Below are 25,130 nucleotides of genomic sequence, written 5' to 3' on the forward strand. Positions count from 1 at the left end.
TTCCAATTTCATTCTTTTTCAAGATTTTTTGGCTGTTTAAAGTTAATAGTTAACTAAAAAGTTATTAAAAGTTAATAGTTTCTTTGCTTTTTCATTTAGAATCAGCTTGTCACTTTCTACAGAAAAGCCTGGTGGAGTTCAGAAGCAAATTATACTGAATCTGTAGATACCTTTGTGGAGAGTATCTTAACAATATTGCCTTGCCTTGTGATCCATGAACATGTATATCTCTTCATTTATGTAGTGTTGCTTTTTTTTTAATTTTTCTTGTCAGTATTTGGTAATTTTCATTGTACAGGTCTTACATGTATTTTATTAAAATTTTCCCTGTGTATTTCATGTTTTTTCACTGTTTTTGATTTCAATTTCTACTTGTTCATAGCTAAAATACATAAATAAAATTCATTTTTATATTGACTTTATATTCTGAAATCCTGCTAAAATCAGTAGTTCTAGTATCTATGGTTTTTTTTTGTTTTTTTTTTTTTTGTTTTTTAGGTTCTTTGCTGTTCTCTGCGTAGACAGCTGTACTGTCTGTAAATAGAGGCAGCTGTATTGAAGCATTTCCAGTTTGTATGCCTCTTATTTCACTGGTATTGATTGTGAAGAGGAATGTTGAGAGTAGATATCATGCTTTGTTTCTGGTCTTATGAGAAATGTGTTCTAATTTGCACAATTAAAATTTATGTTAGCTGTGGATTTTTCTATGATGTTAGCTGTAAGATGTTCTTTATCAGATTAGAAAACACTATTGTTTTCATTCTATTTCTGTTTATGTGTATATGCCTTCTTGGAATTTCTAAGGCTTTCTATGTGTATCATTAGGATGCTAACTTAAAATAGTTTCTGCCACCAAGAAGTATTTTGTTAGCATGCCAAAGTATAACTGTCCTGAAACCAGACTTTTATTTGTTAATATTTCTAAAGTTTCTAGCAATATTGGGTACTTTCTTACCTAATTCATCTTGTCATCTCAGTGGCCACAATGTGCCCAGGTAACAGTACTCTTCCACAAGCATGTTTCTTTTCAAAAGTCAGTGAGCTTGGGTCTTTTTCATTGAGCTTTGTCTCTCTGATCACACCAAAAACAAGTGACATCATTGTACATTTAATATGATTCATTCTGATATGAGCATTTATTCATAGTCACTACCATAATAACCTTTCTTGTTGCTGTGTGGTAATGTGATACATGGGCCCCTTGTATCTTACAAGAAACTGGATAAGCAGGCCTGTCTGTCACCACGCAGTAATCAAATCTCCTTGACCATCAGACTGCTCTTATATGGCTAGCATTTTTCACATTTAAAACTTTTTCTAATCTTTACATACGCATATATATAATTTTTAAATGGGTATATGAAGGCATGAGAAGCCTTTGATTGATTTATGGCTGGTGATCTCTCTCTCACTCTCTTTCCAGTCATTTCCTTATACTGAAATAGTTCCAGTTGGGGAGCACTGAGCAGCCTCATGATCTCATGTCCTCACAGGTTTCTTATTAAACTGATACCAGTTACCCATTTTCCTAGAGGAAGCAGAACTTCCACATTTATTACTTAACCCAAGCTACTTTAGATAGGACTTTCTGACTTAGATGCTTTAGCATGCTCAACAGTTGCTGAAGCCCCCAGTGCCTCTTGTTGAGTTTGTATTCGTTGCTATAGATCAGTGAGTGCTCTGAGACCTCAGTTAAAGTGGCAGGTTTGAGTTCCTCATAAAAGTGAGTTTTGTATGCTGCTCTAAGTCAGAGTTTCAGATAAGTGCCCCAGATATACAGCATCTCTTCCTCCCGGATGACTTCACCATGGAGATGAGATCAGTGCACGTTTTCCCACGCCACGTGGCACTGGTAGGTTTAAGGGACTTTGTGAGGAAAATGCATCACCAAAATCTGACCTTCTCTGAAGAAAGATACGTTAACGGATTGAATTGTATTGAGGGACTTTTTTTTTTAATTGGAAATTCATTGGGAGATAGTGTCTTTTTTATTTGCAAATGTGTTATTAGAGAGCTCACAGTCAGCCCTTGCATGAGCATTAGGACAGACTCCAGAAAACAGCTTTTTTTTTTTTTTGTAAACTATGGATCTGTCACTCACCTGGGACTAAGCTGGACTGTGACCATCCTTCTAGAAAATGTCACGTTGGATAGTTTATGTGTACGTGTATGCGCATTCGTATACAGGCATACATGGGTACGTCTTAAGTGACTCCTCCCCGCTCCCTCCCCCTGACCCAAAGCAAGATCCTGGTGACTAGAACTGTGACTGGATCACTGCTCCAGGTCCTCAGAGCCTACTGGGTACCTTTCATTCAGCACATGCACAGAAAATGCAGGAAAGAGGATAAGATATTCTCAGTGTTGCCACTGTCTTACAGGGCTTTCCCTTCCAAATACAATTTCAGTTCTGCCCGACCCCTCACTGCTCCTGCAATCCATAAGCTGTCCAACTTTGGTATCTGCGTGGCTTCCCTCCTCTACTTCATTCAGGCCTGTGAATGTCACTAGATCAAAGATACGGTGACATTGCTCCCATCCCATTGCTGTCTGTCCCCCCACCCTACCTTGTTTGTTCTCATAGTACTTAACACAACTGTCATTATGTTTATGTATTTACTTATTGACTGTCTTACCCACAAGAAAGTCAGATTTAGTATATTCATGATGAGCCCCCAGCACATAGAACAGTAACTACTTGAGCCATCATAGGCACTCAGTAAATACTTGTGAGCTAATGAATAAACAGATGTAAGCTGCGGGGCATTTTCTTTCTATATTTTTTTAATTTGTTTTTAATTGGAGGATATTGCTCTAAGTGTACATTGGTTTCTGCTGTACAACAATGTTTATCATCAGTTCAGTTCAGTTCAGTTACTCAGTCACGTCTGACTCTTTGCAACCCCATGAATCGCAGCACACCAGGCCTCACTGTCCGTCACCATCTCCCGGAGTTCACTCAGACTCACGTCCATCGAGTCAGTGATGCCATCCAGCCATCTCATCCTCTGTTGTCCCCTTCTCCTCCTGCCCCCAATCCCTCCCAGCATCAGAGTCTTTTCCAATGAGTCAACTCTTCACATGAGGTGGCCAAAGTCCTGGAGTTTCAGCTTCAGCATCATTCCTTCCAAAGAAATCCCAGGGCTGATCTCCTTAAGAATGGACTGGTTGGATCTTCTTGCAGTCCAAGGGACTCTCAAGAGTCTTCTCCAACACCACAGTTCAAACGCGTCAGTTCTTCGGCGCTCAGCCTTCTTCACAGTCCAACTCTCACATCCATACATGACTACTGGAAAAACCATAGCCTTGACTAGACAGACCTCAGTCGGCAAAGTAATGTCTCTGCTTTTGCATATGCTATCTAGGTTGGTCATAACTTTTCTTCCAAGGAGTAAGCGTCTTTTAACTTCATGGCTACGGTCACCATCTGCAGTGATTTTGGAGCCCCCCAAAATAAAGTCTGACACTGTTTCCACTGTTTCCTCATCTATTTCCCATGAAGTGATGGGACTGGATGCCATGATCTTCGTTTTCTGAATGTTGAGCTTTAAGCCAACTTTTTCACTCTCCTCTTTTACTTTCATCAAGAGGTTTTTTAGTTCCTCTTCACTTTCTGCCATAAGGGTGGTGTCATCTGCGTATCTGAGGTTATTGATATTTCTCCTGGCAATCTTGATTCCAGCTTGTGTTTCTTCCAGTCCAGCATTTCTCATGATGTACTCTGCATATAAGTTCAATAAGCAGGGTGACAATATACAGCCTTGACGTACTCCTTTTCCTGTTTGGAACCAGTCTGTTGTTCCATGTCCAGTTCTAACTGTTGCTTCCTAGCCTGCATACAGATTTCTCAAGAGGCAGGTCAGGTGGTCTGGTATTCCCATCTCTTTCAGAATTTGCCACAGTTTATTGTGATCCATAAGTATTCATATATCCCCTATATGTATATAAGTATACATATAGCCCATCCCTCTTGAGCCTCCCTCCCACCCCTCTTGGTCGTCACAGAGCACTGAGAGCTGAGCCCCCTGTGCTATGCAGCAGCTTCCCACTAGCTGTCTGTTTTACATGGGGTAGTGTATGTATATATATGTCAACATGTATATATGTATATATATATGGCAACGCTACTCTCTCAGTTCATCCTCCCCTCTTTGTGGGAGGGGGTTGGGGGAGGCATTTTCAAACCTGTGAATCTGCATTCCCCAAGAGCCTTATAGTCAGCCTTATAGTCATCCCCAGACCTAAAGACACATAAGCACTGTCTATAGAAAGGATAACTGATACGTCTTAATGTGTTTTCAACTGTTGTAGGTACTGTTGTGGTAAATAACATTCATCTAAACCCGTCATTGCAGGATTTTGATCAGTACCTATTTTCTCAGTCAGTGGCTACCAGAAGTATAATTTCCATATGTGTTTTAAATTTTTTCAAATATCTCCCCATACACAAATTTTTTCACCATAATATATGTTTTTAGTATTCCCTTACACATTATAAAGATGAGAATTACTGATCCTAGGCTTCAGTAGGCCAAAAATAAAGTAACTTGATCTCAGTTATTAGGTTAGCCTTGAAGCAAAGGACTGTGGTGTGATGGATGGCCATTATCAGGAACTTCACTTTAAAAATATCTCAACTTTTTCCTTTGAGGGCCAGTACCTTAATATTCTCTCGTCTTATACTTTTATGCAGTGTTTGAGGTAAAAATGCCACTGTCTTGAAAAATATCACTTTAAGTTCTTTCTGCCCTAGATCTATCATTTAGGAAAGCCTTGCTTAAGCGTATACTTTGTTTCAGGTGCCTACAGCACTCCCACTCCATACCTGCTGTGAAAACCAGAAGGGAAAAGTTCTGTCCCAGTAGAAGCAGAGCTCATCTCATTTGATGCTCTCAGGCCAGAAAAGTAGTGGCGTTTTTCCACAAAGCAGCTGTTCCTACCAATTAGACTGACAGGTTTTTAAAGATTTCAGCAATGACCTTAGTTTCCAGGCCATTTGGTTAAAACCATACAGATCAATAAAAGTAACATAGTTAATGTAAGAGAGTTGCCTTTGTTTTTTTAAGAGTGCTGTTGACAAAGTACCACAAACTAGGCAGCTTGAAACAACAGCCGTGTGTCATCTCCCAGTTCTCCAGGCTAGAAGTCTGGAATCGAGTCAGCAGGGCAGGTTCCTTCAGAGGGGCGAGTCTGTTCCCGGCGTCTCCTAGCTTTGTGTGATGACCAGTAATCCTTGGTGCTTGGATTATAGATGTCGCCAGTCTCCACTTCTGCCTTCACATGGTACCCTTCCTGTATTTAAGAAAATTTACTCTGCCTTTTTTTTAATTAATCACAAATATATTATCATATATATATGAGAAATAAAAATTCTCAATCTGTAAAATAATTAGTGTGAAATTAATTCATAAGTGTCCATCTGTATTGGTTTTCTTTACATGAGGACTACCCAAGTTTACATGGGGTTTACTTATTTACCAAATATTTATTGAGCTTCTAAATGTAAGACATTATGGGATCTACAATAATAATGACCAAAACACAGTTTGAAAGGTAGGAGTTATTAATTAATATAATGAATTAAATTAACATTCTCAAATAGAAATATGTATAATTAGAGAATTATAATCCAAGTGCTTCTAGAGTTGAGAATATGCATTTCAATGAACATACATTTGTTAAAAATTAAAATTCTCCAAGCATATGATTTCATGTTGTTTTAGCTATAACTTTTTCTTGGGGATGGTCTCCTGTATAATGTCACAAACCTCCGTCCATAGTTCTTCAGGCACTCTGTCTATCAGATCTAAATCTGTTTCTCACTTCCACTATATAATCGTAAGGAATTTGATTTAGGTCATACCTGAATGGTCTACTGGTTTTCCCTACTTTGTTCAATTTTAGTCTGACTTTGACAATAAGGAGTTCATGATCTGAGCCATAGTCAGCTCCTGCCCTTGTTTTGCTGACTGTATAGAGCTTCTCCATCTTATAATCTAATTTCGGTACTGACCATCTGGTGATGTCCATGTGTAGAGTCTTCTCGTGTGTTGTTGAAAGAGGGTGTTTGCTATGACCAGTGCATTCTCTTGGCAAAATTCTGTTAGCCTTTGCCCTGATTCATTCTGTACTCCAAGGCCAAATTTGCCTCTTACTCCAGGTGTTTCTTGACTTTCTACTTTTGCATTCCAGTCCCCTATATTGAAAAGGACATCTTTTGGGGGTGTTAATTCTAGAAGGTCTTATAGGTCTTCACAGAACCATTCAAATTCACCTTCTTCAGCATTACTCGTCAGGGCATAGACTTGGATTACTGTGATATTGAATGGTTTGCCTTGGAAATGAACAGAGATCATTCTGTCATTTTTGAAATTGTATCCAAGTACTGCATTTTGGACTCTTTCGTTGACTATGATGGCTACTCCCATATCTTCTAAGGGATTCTTGCCCACAGGAGTAGATACAATGGTCATCTGAGTTAAATTCACCCCTTCCAGTCCATTTCAGTTCGCTGATTCCTAGAATGGCGACGTTCACTCTTGCCATCTCCTCTTTGACCACTTCCAGTTTGCCTTGATTCATGGATCTAACATTCCAGGATCCTATGCAATATTGCTCTTTACAGCATTGGACTTTGCTTTTATCACCAGTCACATCCACAACTGGGTGTTGTTTTTGCTTTGGCTTCGTCTCTTCATTCTTTCTGGAATTATTTCTCCACTGTTCTCCAGTAGCATGTTGGGCACTACTGACTTGGGGAGTTCATCTTTCAGTGTCCTATTTTTTTGCCTTTTTACTTTGCCAACAGTTAGGTCCATCTAATCAAAGCTATGGTTTTTTCAGTAGTCATGTATGGATGTGAGAGTTGGACTATAAAGAATGCTGAGTGCCAAAGAATTGATGCTTTTGAACTGTGGTGATGGAGAAGACTTGAGAGTCCCTTGGACTGCAAGGAAATCCAACCAGTCCATCCTAAAGGAAATCAGTCCTGAATATTCATTGGAGGGACTGATGCTGAAGCTGAAACTCTAATACTTTGGCCACCTGGTGCAAAGAACTGAATCATTTGAAAAGACCCTAATGCTGGGAAAGATTGAAGTTGGGAAGAGAAGGGTATGACAGAGGATGAGATGGTTGGATGGCATCACTGACTCAATGGACATGCTGCTGCTGCTGCTGCTGCTGCTGCTGCCCCTGCCCCTGCTAAGTCGCTTCAGTCATGTCCAGCTCTGTGCAACACCATAGATGGCAGCCCATCAGGCTCCTCTGTCCCTGGGATTCTCCAGGCAAGAATACTGGAGTGGGTTGCCATTTGTTTCTCCAATGCATGCATGCATGCATGATAAGTCGTTTCAGTTGTGTCCAACTCTGTGTGACCCCATGGACAGCACCCCACCAGGCTCCACTGTCCACAGGATTCTCTAGGCAAGAATACTGGAGTGGGTTGCCATTGAGTTTGAGTAAACTCCGGGAGTTGGTGATGGACAGGGAGGCCTGGTGTGCTGTACTTCATGGGGTCACAAAGAGTCAGACACGATTGAGAGACTGAAATGAACTGAACTGTTAGCTATAACTGGAATAATAATACATGTTGAACATAAATGTAAACACCCTTACCCTTACATAAGGCTTCACATTTTACTGGACACTTTGATATATATTACCATAGCCAAAATTTCCAAGTCTCTCTTCTCCAAAGTTAGATTACAACGTTATGTTTTAAGGTATTACAACCTTGCTTGACTCTTTTTTCATTATAAGTTTGACTCTTTAATATCACCATGTAATTATGTTTACATGAAAAACTGGAAAGAAGGCATAGTCTCCATATGTTCATTTCGGCCTGTGTGGCTAAATGGCTTATAAGAGTCAGTGCGTGAAAATGGCCTAGATTGAATAAATTAGCAAAATCACAAAAGGAAACCACTGTAGGAAATAGTTTTACACATGTAATTGCTGAAATCCTCTAGCGAATGTGTCAGTCTGTACTAACTAAATAAATTTGTTTATAGACATGTTCTGTATTAGCTTCCACTCTTTCACAGCCCTTTGCCAAGCAAAATCCCACTAGAAGTAGGATGTTCACACCCGAGTAGGAGTTTCTTGGATAAATATTTTTACTATATGGAGACCAAAACCACTTCTACAAATTTCAGACTTTGATTGAAATACTATATTTCTTTAGCTTTTTTTCCCTCCCATCTTTTCTCCTGGCAGCTATTCATGCATTAGCTTACCTCCCCTCACCTCCCACGGCTGTGGGGAACGAGAAGAGGCCAGCCGCACACACTGGAGGCCAGTGGACCCTGGGAGTGGTGGGACCTGCCCATTCGGTCGTTGATACCACCACATGGACTAGACGGACGGACAGAAACTCATGTGCAAAAGAGCCTTCCCTTCCTTCTCCTAAATCCTGGTTGAAATGATTCATGGAATTAATTTCAATGTATATATCCCAAGGCTCTACTTTATAGAATGCCTTCTTGCATTCCATTGGAGTGCTCGATGAATAGAATACATAAAGGTAGAATTCATTCAGCCTTTCCTAAAGAAATCATGGTTAAGAGTTCTTGAAATAATGACAGCCACAGTCTTTTGGAAGGATGTTTCTGATCTCAACTTTCGCCAACAAGAATCTCTGTCTTCATTTCCTGGTCCAGGATTGGTGCTGAATTTTTCATAGGCCTTCTGAAGGCCTGTTTTTTAATTTATCTGGTGAGTAATAAAACAAAATGTTCTATGTAAAGTATTTTTTACGGTAATAACTGTTTAAAGTGAAATTAAGAACATTTTTTTAATGTGCTAAACCTACACCTTCTCAGTATTTTTAACAATATGACCAGTAAACAGCAGAGTCGAACAATGGTGGAATAGGACTGGTCTGGGCCAGCACAGTATTCTCGTTACTATGACCCAAATAGCCTGCCCTTTATGGCACTCAGTTATGTCTGACTCTCTGTGGCTCTATGGATTATAGCCTGCCAGGCTACCCTGTCCTTCGAATTTTCCAGGCAGGAACACGGGGGTGGGTTGCCATTTCCTACTCCAGGGGATCTTCCTGAGCCAGGAATCGAACCTGAATCTGTTATGCCTCCTGCATTGGCAGGCAGGTTCTTTACCACTGGTGCCCCCTGGGAATCCCCAAAAAGCTTACCTTTTAAGGTTTATTAGAATAATGCCTAATAACACGAGCACTGTCGGTGCTATAGAGATTATGTATCTGATTTGGAATGATTCCATCCTCAGGGATTTAATCATTTAATATGCTAGCTCTCTTCAAATTAATCTTTCACACTAGAGAACACACTGGTTATTTATGATACTTGAAGGTGATTTTTTTTTTTGATGGCTGAGGTAGATTGTAAATGTCTGTGGCAAATTCCATTAACACAACTCCATTATAGAAATATGGCAATTAATATGACAAAAGTATGTTCATAGTGCCTTCCACACTCAATTAGGGAAGGAGACACAAAGGCATGGAGAAGGCATGCCTGTCGCTGAGAAGTCAGTACCCAGCAGTTAAAGTTTTTTTATATTTTTTGATGTATAGTTGATTTACAGTGTTTTCAAGTGTACAACAAAGTGATTCAGTTATTTTCTTTTTCAGATTCTTTTCCACTATAGGTTAAGATATTTGAATGTATTTCCCTGTGCGGTACAGTAAATCCTTATGTTTATCTTATATATAGTGCTGTGTCCATTACTCTCAAATTCCTAGTGGAACCCTCCCCACTTTCTCCTTTAGTAACCCTAAGTGTGTTTCCTATGCCTGTGAGTCCACTTCTGCTTTGTAAATAAGTTCATCTGTATCATTTCTTTAGATTCTACATATAGGTGATACATGATATTTGTCTTTGGCTTATTTCACAGAGTATGATAATCTCTAGATTCATCCATATTGCTACAAATGGCATCATTTCATTCTTTTTATGACCGCGTAGTATTCTGTTGTGTGTATGTATACACACACACACGTCTTTTTTATCTGTTCATCTGTTGCTGGACGTTTAGCTTGCTTCCCTGTCTTGTTTGCTATGAATAGTGCTGCTGTGAACACTGGGGTGCATGGATCTTTTCCAGTTAGTTTTTATCTTTTCCGGATGTATGCCCTGGAGTAGGATTGCTAAATCACATGGTAACTCTGTTTTTAGTTTTTAAGGAGCCTCCACGCTGTTCTCCACAGTGACTGCACCGATCTGCTTACTCCTTCTCCACTGTTCTTTCTTTCTTTATACCCAAGTTTCTGAACTGTATCTGGAAACTTCCTCATAACATTTTCCTATAAGCACGGAAGTACTAGAAAATAATCCCCTCAGTTTTTGTGTGTATGAGAAGATCTTTATTTCTCTTTTATTTATCTTTATTTATACTTCTTGGTGTTCCCTAAGCTCCGTGGGTCTATGGTCTGATGTCAACATTAATTTGGGAAAATCCTAGGTCATCATTTTAAAAAATATTCCTTCTGTTCTTCTCTTTTTTTCTTCTTCTTCTAATATTCCTGCTGTGCATATGTTATACCATTTGTAGCTGTCTTATAGTTTTGGGATATTTTATTCTGTGTTTTCTGGTTTTTTTCACTCTTTGCTTTTTCAGTTTTGGAGGTTTCTCGTACAGTATCCTCAAATTCAGAGCTTATTTCCTCAGTCTTATTCAGTCTACTAATAAACCCATCAGAGGCATTCATCATTTCCTTTACAATGGAGTTTTTATATCTAGCATTTCTTTCTTACTTTTTCTTAAAATCTCCGTCACTTTGCTTGCATTGCTCTTCTGTTCTGACATGGTGTCTACCTTATCCGTTAGAGCCTTTAGCATCCTAATCATTGTTGCTGTTGTTGTTCAGTTGCTAAGAGTCATGTCCAACTCTTTGCAACCCCATGGACTGTAGCACACTAGGCTTCCCTGTCCTTCACTGTCTCCTGAAGTTTGCTCAGATTTGTGCCCACTGAATCAGTGACACCATCCAACCGTCTCAATCATAGTTGTTATAAGTTCCCAGTCTGTTAATTCCAACATGCCAGTCATAAATGGGTCTGGTTCTGATGCTTGCTGTGTTCTTCAAACTGTTTTTTTACCTTTCATTATACCTTGTAATTTTGTCTTAGTTAGACAGACATGATGTACTGGGTTAAAGGAACTGCTGGAAAAATAGGCCTTTATTATTGTGATGGTAAAATGTGGATGGAGGGGAGACATGCTATGCAGCTGTGAGTAGGTCTTAGTCTTACAGAGCCTGTGCCTCTGAACTGTAGCTTCACGGGTGCTTTTTAGTGCCCCACGCACCCACCAGACTATTAGAATGACCACGGTGCACAGTTGGTATTTCCCTTTGCCCAGGTCAGTTACGCTCTTATAAACCTTAGGCAGGTTAAGCTCTGATTAAATTATTTCTCTTGTGCTTAGACCTTATTAAGAAGAACGTAATGCTTTGGTGTATTTCAGAATGTTTTTAACCCTCCCTCCGCTGGAAGCATGAAGAGGTTTTTCTGTGATAGTCACTGTGAGAACCTAGCTGACCTCCAGGAGCTAAAACTCACAAGTGTGGTTCCCTTCCCCATCCCCCACCCCACCCGTGTCTGAGTCCCCCTGGAGTTTTAGCGCCCAGGTTTGTCCACACTGAGCTTTAGCAGTTTGTCAGTTACAGTTCGGTTTCCCCTACCCCAGCACTGGTTCCCACAGAGGTTTTTGCTTATAGATCTCTGTTCCATTAAGTCGTGACTCTTTGTCTTTCTCTCTGTTTTAAGGGCAGTGGTTTGCCCTGTGACTTCACTTGTCCTTTGGATCTAAGAGTACTTGATTTTTCACTTTGTTCAACTTTCACTTGAGTAAACAAGGACAGAGGGCAACTTCCAGACTTCTGTGCCGGATCAGAGACCAGAAGTCCTCCAATTCTTCCAGTTAAAGAGATTATATCAGGCTCTAAAGCGGTGATTCAAAAGAATCGGTTGAACGTTTATATAACATGAGCGTTTCTTCCCTGAATTTTGATAAACCCTTCAGTGGTAGGTGGTGTGGGTTAGAGTCTTAGGCTTAATATTTATTGTGACAAGCATAGCCTATAGACTGGCATTTGAAAATAAGTCAGACTCTCTCTCCTCTGGGTCTTAACCTAGAACATTTTTCTGTCTGGCCCTTTCGCCACTCATCCCCATCCCCAGCTTGGCCTCAGCTGAATGTCTTTTCCTTCAAGAAGCATGGTTGATCACCACCCACCTCTACTGGTCCCATCACACTCTACTCTCATTTCGTGATTCCCATTACCTTTGTCATTTTTCATTCACTATGTCTCCCCCATTAGACTGTTCACCGTTGAAGGGCAGGAACCACTTCTAAGATCACTGCTGTATCCACTGCATCTTGCAACCTATGTTATTAAATGAATGAATGACAACAGGTTCATACAAAAATATACCTTCTCAGGTGGCTACCACAGTGATTTTCATTGTTAGCGACTGTGTCCTGATAGTTCTATGTTGTAATTTTATTATTCATTTTCTTCTAAAAATTCTTGAGAACTTTAATTATAATTTGTTTACTGTTCTAAATTGGGGCCTTGACCATTGGTAAACAGCTGTTGCTATTCATGTACTTATTCCTCATGTTGTATGTTTTGACATAGCAAAGGCCACTGAGGCAGTGTTCTTTTACTTTTTATTATGTCATTGTTGACAACTTTGAAAATGGAAAATACAATTGAGTAACATTGCCACCTAACCAAGACTGTTAAAACGTTATTTTATACTACCGTAAGCTTTTCAGTAACAGAATGTTGGAACTTAAAATGTTTAGATGCAACAAAACAATTCAATAGTGTTGTTTTAGATGACTTGGATTCTTTCTTTCTGGCACACAAGGCAGTTGGCTCCATTGCTGCAAAAGTTTTTACTCCTGGCAGATAACAGTAATGAGAAGCCCAGAAATGCTCCCAGTGGGAACTGAGAACTAACATCAGAGTAACTCTCTGCAGCATTGCTTATGACTGAATTATCAAGGTCACTAATTTATTTTTCCTACTAATTGCTGCTGACGATTATCTGGTGAAATGATAAGCATTTAGTCTAAGCCTGATTTTTTTGGAGCTGACAATATCTCAGCCCCTGCTGTCATGGTGAATACATGTTAGCATTTCCCATTGTCCAGAGGAAACTAAGCTATTTGCAAATCAAATGCATTAGATGCTTACCTATTGAGCACCTACTTATACGTTGTACCTTGGATTGTACCCTGGACATACAGAGACAAATAAAATAGCAACTTCCTGCCTCCTGGAGAGCTTTGAATCAAACAAGAAAAACAAGAATTAACTGTTGTTATACTGAGCACCTCTCTCCCCCACCCTGCCTGCCCACGCTGCCTGCCTTGGGGATTTTGATGACTAACTTCTGCCAATTTGATACTGTTTATACATAACATGTGTCTGCAGCTTGGAATAGTTTGGAAATTTGTGTTTTAATTGTTTATAATTTAGGTGGAAGGAAAAAAAACCTTAATATTATTGCGATTAAATTATTACTACCATAAATGTATTTAAGTGCATACAATATCATGGAAAGACTAGTTTAAGCATAGAAATGGTACACTTCTATTTAGACTCATAAAATTGCTAAAAATAACATTCACAAAAAACTTATCTCTAAAATACAGTGCTGTTTGCATCAACCATGTAATTACTTTGCTCAGTGACAGCAAAGAAATTAACACATCTCATATAATTTGATTGAGATGACTTGGGCAATTAGAAATGGTAATTTTTAATCATTAATTTTAATTGAGAGATGTTTATATCCAGAATGCTTGAATAACTTTTAAGAAGAATATGATACAGACTGAGAGAAAAACATGCATAAAATGACACGTTCCATAAGATTTATAGGCTCACAGTTACTTGGAATAGAATGGGAGTTAATGCTATGTCTTTTTCCCATTCTGCCAGCCAGAGAAGACCTCTTATTTAGAGGGCAGGGCTCCCTTCACTGTCTTAAATCAAGGCTCTGCTGTCTGACAAACTGCCCTCCATGATTTTCACAGGATATTTATAACATGGGGAAGTACTCAAAAAAGGAACATGTTTAATGAAGAGCTTTGCATATTACAGTGCTATACATCATATGGTTCAATTTAGATTCTCTGAAATTTATCAGAGTTAGAATGAAATTATCAAAAGGGGGAAAGTCACATGGCATTGGTACAAACAAGATGTGCCTATTTGTATTTATGTTTGCTAATGAAATTCAGCCATGATCCCCACTTTGATTTTAAGAGTCTCAGACCACCATTCAGTTTTATTCATTATAATTAAATCTCTTGCCCACACGCAGACACAAGGGTAGCAAGAAAAGGGGGCATATTTTATCTTTTAAAGAGCTATTACATAGCTTTGATATGAAGCTCCAGGGGTTCAAAGATTTATAGTATTAAAGCGAAACAAGATGCCTCTCAGGGCACAGTCACCTCCTTCAGCAAATGGAGGAGCTGGGAGGGGGCTTGGACTCTGAATCCAGTGACCCCACAGAGGGCAGGGCTGAATTGGGGCTGATGGGGGCCTTGGAATTTGAAACAAACTGATGTAGACTCCGATGTTGCTGCCAGAAGAGATAGAAAAAGGGAGATAAAAACACAGTTGGTCTTGACAGTAACTTGGGAGTGAGGTGGGCTAATTAATGTAGCTGTCTTGTGAAACAGCATTTTTAGACATGAAATTAACATTTTTATACATGAAATTCAGAGACATACATACCCTCATCCCCCACTCAACTGAATAGTCCAATAAATGGAACACTTAGGTTAACTTCATTAGTAAAAGACTAGGGAAAGCCTGTGGGCTTCCCTGGTGGTTGAGTAATAAAGAATCCACCTGTAATGCAGGGGCCTCAGGAGACACAGGTTCGATCCCTGGGTGGGGAAGATCCCCTGGAGGAGGAAATGGCAACCCACTCCAGTATCCTTGCCTGGAGAATCCCATGGACAGAGGAGCCCAATCACAGAGAGTCAGACGTGACTGAAGCAACTTAGCAGGCATGCGGGGAAAGCCTGTTGCTTTCAGTTCACCCCACTGCCTCCCCCACCACATCCTCCAGCAAAGCCAAGCCAGTAGTCATAGAACCTCTGCCCTCGGTACCCTCTGCATCCCCATGGAGCAGAAGAGAGCTCTTGAGAAACCACCAGGCCCTCGGTAACCAGGGTGGCTCCTGTGGCCCGCAAATCATCCAAAATGCAGAGTCTACCCTACATTTAGTTAATTGGGAGTTAACAGTAGTTTGGGAAAGGGTGAATGTAGGCTCCAAATCTTTTTATTGTCCTTTCTCTCCTGGATTTAGCCCAAATTGGCCAACTCCAAACCGACCCAGGCAGGCCACATTGTATGCTTGACCCTAAATCAGACACTGAGCACAGACTTATTAGAAAGACTTGAGCGCAAATAAATGGTGTGTCATTCCCGTGAAGCTTCTAAAGGTGTGTGCTTTTGCCACAGAACTTTTCAGCCAGGTTGATCTTAATTATTTTGAGAGTTTGTCTCTTTTTAAAAACTAGTACCGGGGCACTGGGGGATATTAAGTGATTTTCCAAGGGAGAGCTAATCAGATAGCCGAAGAGGCAGGCATAGAACTAAAAGCTCATCATGGCGTGTATTGTTCTAACTACTTAGCTGTCCTGTTTTGGACAATGAAGTCCTTCCCTCCCTCCAGCCCCTTCACTTTTGTTCAGCTCCCAAGGATTCTTTATCTGGAAAAACAATTTTTCCCCTGACATCTGTTTTCCCCGTTAAGGTCAGAAAAGCTGAACATACAGCTTTGGGCAGAATGAGGACCATCCTAGGTTGTCTGCCCCCTGACCACAGATCTGTGTGTCTCTCTCTGGGCAGTAGTTTTTTCATCTGTTAGATTAGGAACTGGACTAGAGGAGTTCTCAAAGACACTTTGCAATTCCAAAGTTTTATTGTTCCTTGATTTTAGATGTAAGCAAAAGATTTGTTCAACATGGTTTAGTAGGCTTAGTTTCCAAATCCCTCTGCCATTATGGAATTAAACGTGGTGTGGCGGGCTGCAGGGCTGCGCTCCCTCACAGCAGCATCCCGGCTCCTGGGAAGGAGAAGAACAATGACTGGTCTGCACGTGGCCCACAGTCAGAAGTGAGAGGGCCGCAGGTAGCCTGTCTGCTCTCTTCATAAAAGGCACGTCTGAAAACCTGAATTTTAAAACCTTTTTATTTTGTATTGCGGTATACTTGATTAGCAAACAAGGTTGTGATAGTTTCAGGTGAACAGTGAAGGGACTCAGCCATGTGCAGACTTGACCCACTCTCCCCCGAACTCCCCTCCCATCCAGGCCGCAGCAGGGCACTGAGCAGGGTTCCCTGCGCTCTACAGTAGGTCCGTGCTGCTTATCCGCTTTAAATGTAGCAGTTGGAAACCTTAGTTTCTATTTCTTCTGTATTGAATGTTAAGATTAGGATTCCCATTATGAAACACTGTCTAATGTGTAATCGTGACAGACTGAAAGAGTTCTGTATTTGTTGACAGAAGCATTTTGGAGTCCTGTTCATGGTGCGCTCACCCACTGCACTGTTGTTCTCAGCCCTCGCTGTGCATCCAGGTCAAAGTGAAGAATTTTTTTTCAAAATGTATTTATTTACTTGGTTGCCTCAGGTCTTAGTTGCAACATGTGGGATCTTTTGTTGTGGTATACAGGCTCCGTAGTTGGGGCCTGTGGCCTTAGTTGCACCAGGGCGTGTGGGATCTTTGTTCCTTCACCAGGGATTGAACCCACGTTCCCCTGCATCGCTAGGTGGATTCTTAACCACTGGACCACCAGGAAAGTCCCTGGATTGCTTTTAAAACATTCCAAACCCGAACTCCGCTCAGACCAATGGACTTTAAAGAAGTGAAGCCAGAGTATCTGTTATTTTTGTAAAGCTCCCCCAAGTTATTTGGATGCACAGTGTTTTATTTTTATTATTATTTTTATATATTAACCTTTAAATTAGTCTGGAAAATAAGCACTAGTTGAGAGTGCCTCCAAACTGAAGACGATTTAGATTCAGGTCCCATCTCTGCACTCCAAGGATTGTGCCAAGCTAATCTAGTTTAAATCTTTGAAGTACAGTTTTAATTTAAGTGACCTTTAGCAAGACTTGAGTTTGTTAGGACTAGGAGAATAGATATGTCTACAGTAATCTAGATGGAATAAATTAAGCTAGATTTGGAGAGGAGGAGTTGTTTTCTTTTGTTTAGTATAAGATGATGGTATAATGAAAAGAATACAGGTCTTGGATTTTGAATCCTAGACATATCACTTTAAAAAGGAGAATAATAAGACCTTTCTTTTTAATAGTTGTGGTAATGCTAAATTAGACATGGACATGAAATTACTGAATACTTCATAAGCCAATTTTTAAAAGTACAGTATTTTTTTTAATATTTGCCCCCTCCACTTTAAGAAATATACAAATCTCATGCCTTTTACCTGAAATTAAATATTGTGATTAAAAGTAGAAGAGCAAGCAAAAAGCCTGCCTTATTTTTTTCCCCCACTCTTGAGAGTGACCCCTCAATGCATTTTACTTGTGGTGGTTAAACCATTAACATTCAGTTGGAAGCTCTAGTGGCTGCAGGACTGTGTCACTCATCTTCGAGTCCTCTGTACCACCAAGCACGTAGTGGCTTACACAGAGTTGGAACTCAATAAAGAGTTGCTGAAATCAGATTCTGCAAATTTATAAGAATTCAGATAATAGAACAAAACTCTTCTGTCTTAGACCTTTGAGAAATGAAGTATTTAAAAGTGAATTTGAGGCCTGCTATAATGAGATTTTTTCCCCATTTTTTTCCAGCTTTATTGAGGGATAATTGAAACATATAAGGTTATATAACATATAAGGCTAGATTTATTTAAAATCTTCCTTTTGTCTTAATGTAGGCATTTATCACTATAAACTTACCTCTTAGAAGTTCTGCTGCAGCCCCGTTTTGGTATGCTGTAGGGGTTTTTTTTGTTGTTTTTCTTGAAATTTTTGTATTTCCCTTTTGACTGTTTTGTTGACCCATTGTTTATCCATGCAGGTGGGTTTTTTAAATTTCTACATATTTGTGAATTTTCGAGCTTCCCTCCTATCATTGATTTCTAGTTTCATTGTGTTTGGGAAATATGCTTGATAGGATTTCAGTGTTCTTAAGTTTGTTAAACCTTGTTTTGTGACTAACATATGAGAGCTGACTATATTGTTTCACTTAAATGATATCCCCTAATTTACATAGACTTTTATCACCCTTTTTTCATTCTTATTTCTTTTCTCCTCTTAATGGATATCAAAAAATGTCTCTTCAAGTTGGCACATTCTTTCTTCTGTTTGATTGAGTCTGTTTTTGAAGCTCTCTCCTGCATTTTTCACCCTTCAGCTCCAGAATTTTCGTTTCACTCTTTATGATTTCTGTCTCATTACTGAACTTCTCATTTTGCTCATGCATTGTTTTCTTGAGTTCACTAACTCAGACAACTCAGTCAGTCAGCTTTCTGACAGACAAATCTTACTGTGCTTTCTTAAGATAATCATTTTGAGTTCTTTTTCAAGTAACTCACAGATGCCTGTTTCTTTGGTCTTAGTCACAGGAAAAGTACTGAGCTCCTTTGGTGGTAGTACGGTTCCTTGCTTTTTCCTGTTTCTGGTAGCTTTGCATTGATGTTTGCGCATTTGAGGGGGCAGTCATCTCTTTCCGCCTTTTCAGACTGACTCTGGAAGAGAAGGATTTTCACCTGAAAGTGTCTGTGAGATCTCTGGCTGGATGGAATTCAGCAGCTCTGATGCTGGGGAAAGCACAGTGGCATAGTCTCCAGGCAGCTCCATCGGCAGCTGAGGTCAACTTTGGCAAAGACTGCGGGGCTCTTCAGTGGCCCAGACCACAGAGGTCCTGCCAGTGGCAGTGGAATCTACAGCTGTTGGGGTCCTCAATGACAGAGGCTGCTGGGGGTCTTCTTTTTTTGCCTGTGGGAGGAATTCCTAGCCAAAGGGATCCTTCTTGGCACCAGACTGAGCACACTGGCACTCAGTGGCAGTGGAGCCGGGGTTTTGGCGTCAGGCACACGGGGCAGTTCCTTGGTCCCGGTGCGCCAGTGCTGTTGCCGTGATGCTAGTACCAGTGCCTGAGGGTAGGCATGTGCGCCTCTTCCGCAGAGCCAGGGTCTGAGTCCCTGGGACTCGCCACAGCGATTCGTGGCCCCAGGATGGGGAGATACAGTAGTGGCACAAACTGTGGGGTGGCAGCAATGGCACACCCTGGGGATGGTGGGTTCCAGTCCTGCCTCTGGCTCCAGGGCACAGGGTACGGAGCAGCCGCAGCTTAGCCTCAGCAATGCCAGGTCAAAGCCATGACTCAGGACCCAAAGGGTAGAACGCAGAGCTGTATCAGTGTAGCCCAGTGATGGCAAGCAATGCCATGACTTAGGACCCAGGAGCGGAACAGAAAGCAGCATCTGGGCCCCGCTGATAGTAGCTGCAGAACCCTGGAGGCAGGGTACAGAGAGCAGCAGTAGCTTCACTCCCATCAACGGTGAGATGCTATGGCATCATGGTCCCAGAGAGTGAGGCACAGGGGAGCAAGTCTCACCGCAGAGACAGCTCCAGCCCCAATAAGGAAACACAGCAGTGGGGACTCCATGCAGCTCAATGACTGGGTTCTTTGTTGGTAATGCCTGTGGGGGTGCTTGGTAGCAAACACTGCAAACGTCCACAGCACTGGGGAAGGGAAGTTTGCCGGGAATCTCCTGCTTTCCTTGTCCTCTGGGATGATATCCCTCCAAGGTGGGTCACTCTTTGTACTGAGCGCCTCTGGACTGGGATGGGTGAATAATGCAAATAAAATGCTTCCTACACTTTTCTGTATAGTCATACTTTTTTTGTTGTAATTCAGAGCTATTTTTTGACTGTTTGTAGTTGTTTATTGTTTTGTTGGGGAGACAAGCTTTGGGACCTCCTAGTTTGCCGTCTTGCTGATGCTTGTCCCTACAATGAAATTCTTGTTTTATTTTACTTTAAAAAGCAGAATAAATCAGGAAGTGCAGTAGTGAAAATAAAGTGTAGGTCTGAACTGAAGGGGATAGTTTTATCTGTAATTAAAGTCTTACTAATCAGACTACTGGCACAAACAACACATATACACACAATCATATTCAACTTGGAACTGCAGGGTATGCTTTGTAGCATATTTATCTTCTTTTTGTTTAAGATATTTATTAACCTTTTCCTTTTTAATGTTAATTTGTATTCCTTAAAATGTGCAATTATGATGAACCATATAAGCAAAAGTAAACCAGTTTGGGATTTAAATGTTTTCCCTAGTGTGTTCATTGCCCCTGCGCACACAGACTTTTTAAATTCCTATATTAAAGGTACACACTTATGAGTTAATACCCCACCAGTGTCCAGTGCAGCAGGTAGAATCTGTGTCTGCTTATCCAGGTAGATTGAGCTTCCAGTAACAGGTCATAATTTGGAGCTGAATCAATAAAAAAGAGTGTCAAAAATGGGGGATAACGTGATACCCAATTTTAGGAAAAAAGACTTAAGAACTACAATTGGTCCTTAAAAAATTAAAATACATATTATATATATATATATATATATATATATATATATATATGTGGAAGTGTTACACCGCTCCATCGTGTCCAGCTCTTTGTGTCCCCATGGACTGTAGCCTGCCAGGCTCCTGTCCATGGAATTCTCCAGGCAAGAATACTGGAGGGGGTTGCTATTCCCTTCTGCAGGGGATCTTCCTGGATTGAACCCGGGGTCTCCTGCATTGCCAGCAGACCCCATCTGAGCCACCAGGGAGGCCACATACATACACACACACACATACATGTATACATATATTCTTTGCTGGTACTTTGAGAGATACTAAAATACCTGAACTTTTCAATACATTTACATGGAAGTAAATAATAGTTGAGAACAGAACTCTAAAATCAGAAATGAAGCTTAAGTGGTATATAGCAAGTCAGAGCTGGTTTGAGGAGAGGGAGTCTGTGTTATTAATTAATTTATACTTTTCAGTAGTTGGGGAGGTCCTGGCTTTTTCTGCTCAAGGTCTGGGTTTTACGAAGAGTGTCTGTGAATTGTTCACAATATCTAACAATAGAGAGTGAGTGGGACGCAGAGTGTTTCATGAGAACATGGCCTCTGGAAGGCCCTCACACCAAGCAATGTTTAAATTTAGTTTCAGCATTCGCAGCACAAATAGAGAGAAATTCACAGTTGACACAAAGATGAGTTGTCTCCATCCATCTTCCTTTCAAGTTGCTTACTCTGGAAGGGATGCCAAATTTGGGACATTCCCATAATTGCCCTACACAGACAGACAACATACATCCTTTATACATCAAAAGGAAAAAGCAGTGACTCGGGGTGGAGGACCCTAGGGGACTGGTTTGCTGAAACTGCGCTTCACTAATTACACATGCCTGTTTGGTCCTTCTTTATTTTAGAATTAGAATAGGAAGAACTTATTCCAGAAATCCGGGTCAGCTCTAAACTTTGGTTTTCTTATTAAACTTGAGGGCCTCTGTTATTCAGTAAGCCTGTCATCTTTTAGTTGTTTGCAAACAGCATTAATTAACTCACCTATGAAGGTGAAAAGAGACCTTTTCAACACTGGAGTAAACCATTTCATATCACCCACCCTGGAAAGATTAAACTTGGTAATTTCTCAGGTGGGCTCAGCCAAAACTTGGTCTTCTCCTGAGCCAAGATTACTTTTTCAAGCAAGACTCACCTCAGCCATTTATGTTGAAGAGGAATCCAGCTTTACTCCCAGGTCTGTTTATCTCCATGTAAACCATCCCTGGGCTTTAAATATTATCTTATGTTGAAGGTTGTCACAGTGGTTGTAAAACGTGAAATATCAAGGGTAAGAAGCAGAAAGTATTACTTTGGTGTGAGCCTCTCGAAGGCGGCCGTGGTGGAAGGGGCTATTTCAGGGCCTGAGGCTCCCCTGCCTGTGGTTGTGGGAAGACACCCTATCCGTTCCTGCAAGTTATTTGTGGCTCTCCAAGGAGCTCATTTTCCACTGTTCTCCCGTGCATGGTCTTAGGAGCTCGAGTTAGAATTTTCTAGCCTTTGTTTGCACGTGTGCTTCAGTCCAAAAGTGCCCTATGACGCAGAGAGCCCAGTGGTAAGATGGAGCTCACAGAGCGAGCCCCAAAGAGTTCTATGGGATCTGTTTTCTCATCCTTGATACGCTGATCCAGAGTGAACTGTGTAACAGCCCACTAATGAAATTTCAACCAGGGCTTCCAAGCCTGACAACCATAGTAAATCCTGTATATGCAGGAGATTTGGAGGGAAGGTTTTGAAGCTAATTGAATTTTATGATTAAGAGAAAGTTATTCAGAAAACCGTTTTTGTTTCACCTCATGTTGGTAGAAGTCTTTGTCAAAAACTTGGGTTTTACCTTTCTTTTTTTTTCTGTATAATTAAAAATAATCATTTTTTAGAATTAAACTCTTCTGCACATTCCTAACATTATCTTAATCATAAAAGCTTATTCTGTATTTCCTGTAAGATGGCTGCTGAAGGTAAATTTATTGGACTGAAAGTTTATATACTCCAGAACAACCCCAGAATTATTAGCTTAAAAGAACAAAAAATTCATGATGTTATGAGGATTTGTCTTTTTTCCCTTTTTCTGAAAATAAATTATAGAAAATTTTCATCTAATTGAAGTTTACAAATTCTCTGAAGGTGGCTGGTCCAAGTTTAACTAATGAAAACTATGGTGGTGAAGAGAGGAATTTTATTCCTAAATCCTGGATTTCAGTTCTGCTTCACTGTATGTCTCATTGTGAAAGGCCCTGTATGGCCCGATTCTTCCAGTTCTGAAATACAAAATATATCTCTTGAGGGGAAATGTTGCTTTCTTTATGGAGTATATTATATTATTATGCTGTGTTACTTTCTTTACTGGAATATATTACATTATTACAATTACAAAAATTATTACATTTTTCTTTTATGGGTATATTTTTATCCCATCATGAATATCTATCTATATATATATATGCATAATAAAATTATGTAAGATTCAAATTTTCTGTAATGCCTATAATGTACAGAACTCCTTAGCACCATATTGGGTAAGGGGTCCTCTATTACTATCTGTTCCCATAGCTTTTTACTGAGACTATAAATTAGGCCTGGGATGGATATAATGAGTCAGTAATTTATAGACTATTAAGATACTTAGTTAGAAGTGATTCTTGGGCATGTCCAATAGAGAACACATGTTTCTAAAGGACAAACAGATTCAACACAACATGTCTTTGGCCTAACCAAGCCCAATCAATTAACAAAATGGGATGTCTTATTTCACATTTCTCCCACTCCCCCAAAATAGAATCACTAACCACTTGTTAACCACACTGACTTTTTAACAGAGCAGTTGCTAATGCTTGGCCACCAGCAGTGTTCAGATGAAGCACCCTACTAGATTGTAGCCAGCCAAGCCCCAAAACAGGAAGAAAGTGCTGCCTGCTCTTTTGCCCCCTTTCCTGGTTTGACTTGATGTGATAATTCACTGCAGATTTCTTCTTCTTTACAGAGTGCCTACCGCAGGAATGGGATGGCTTTTCTGGCCTGCTGATGTGACTGCGACTGCGGCAACAGGAAAGGCAATGTTATATTAAGGTGATTTCTGTTCCCCTCCTTGGGCAAAATAAAATACAAGTTTACCCTCTCCACAGCCTTGGGAGTGGGTTGGTTTGTTGTGACTATCAACTGACTGACTCCAGCCCTTCTCCAACCCCCTCAACGCTTAGTCTTGTTTACTGGATGGGCCATTTAGCCAATTAATGGCAGGATGTTCAGGGTGGTGTGTAGGTGGACAAGAATGCAATTTTGCAATTTGAATTTGGAATAGAGCTGCTCTCAGCTCACATAACTTAAAAGCAGGGTCTTTTTTTTTTTTTCTCAGTGTTTAGTCTGTGTTTTATTTGATGCATTTTGTAATCCAGGTTTGGGACAAAGGAAACACAATTAAAAGGACAGTCACATTTCCCTTTGCACTGTCCCACCAACTCTACTTTCTGACATTTGGTGACTAGATCTTCATGTATTTTACAGATACTTGTCCACCTTGTGAACTCAGACTAATCAAAGACCCGATAGGCCCGATGAACTGTCTGTTCCTGTCTTTTCTTCCCTTCACCCCACGTATTGTACATCTGTCCTTCTTACGGCGTCTGCCCAGCTTTCCAAGTATCTGCCTGTGGTGTGTTTTTTCCCTCATAGAACTCTTCCCGTCTTCATTTCTCTCCTTTCCCTGTCCCTTGGATCCCCAGGCCCACCCCTCACATACACCATACCCGTTTAGAAGCCAAGCAGTTAGAATCAGTGGAAGGGCAGCTGAGTGATCGGTTTTCTCACTCTCTTATTCTTCCTAGACTGAGTGTGGGCTGGGCACTTCGCTGCTCTAGCAGCTGACTCATCCTTCTGTCATCTATACTCTCTCCAACAAATGAGGAACTGTCACTCTTGGAAACAAACTCGAATATAGAAGTAATATACAGATCTTGATTCAACTTGAATTGCAAAAAAAGGAAGTTATCTCTTTCATACTTGATGAGTTTTGCGTAATTTTACTTTTATTGTAGTTTCTACACGCACTGAGACAACCTTTGTCAAGAATTAATAAAAATAGAAATGAGAAGCGTGAAGGATTTTCCTGCTATGACCAGATCACAGTGAGACCCAGCTAATGGGATTGTGCCACAATAGCTTCCCTGGTGGCTCAGACGGTAAAGCATCTGCCTGCAATGCAGGAGAGCCGGGTTCAATTCCTGGGTCGGGAAGATCCCCTGGAGAAGGAAATGGCAATCCACTGCAGCACTCTTGCCTGGAAATCCCATGGATGGAGGAGCCTGATAGGCTGCAGTCCGTAGGGTCGCAAAGAATCGAACACGACTGAGCGACTTCACTTTCACTTTTTCATTCACATTTGTGAACTATCATTTACCTGTTCTGTGTTAGTCCTTCTGGAAAAAATCTTCATGTCAAGAACAACAACAACAAAACACAGATATATAATATCAAAAAATTGCCAAAGGGTTTTGATGTTCCATCTGTGATTGGTGAAATGT

General features: G+C 40.5%; 1 protein-coding gene across 3 annotated transcripts in view; it reads left to right on the top strand.

Annotated features, from left to right (window-relative positions):
- The window catches only part of SUPT3H (SPT3 homolog, SAGA and STAGA complex component), a 398,573-nt gene extending 373,746 nt beyond the window's left edge, over window positions 1–24,827 (top strand). For 2 of the 3 annotated variants that reach the window (XM_018038799.1, XM_018038801.1), the window contains exons 12-13: window positions 23,594–23,679; window positions 24,435–24,827. In XM_018038799.1, coding sequence (XP_017894288.1) covers window positions 23,594–23,635 — 42 coding nt within the window. In that variant the 3' untranslated portion in view covers window positions 23,636–23,679; window positions 24,435–24,827. Of the gene's footprint in view, window positions 1–23,593; window positions 23,729–24,434 lie in introns of those variants that run through there. The other variant, XM_018038800.1, reaches the window with a different exon arrangement.

This window comes from Capra hircus, chromosome 23 (assembly GCF_001704415.2).
Source record: "Capra hircus breed San Clemente chromosome 23, ASM170441v1, whole genome shotgun sequence".
Taxonomy (NCBI): Eukaryota; Metazoa; Chordata; class Mammalia; order Artiodactyla; family Bovidae; genus Capra; species Capra hircus.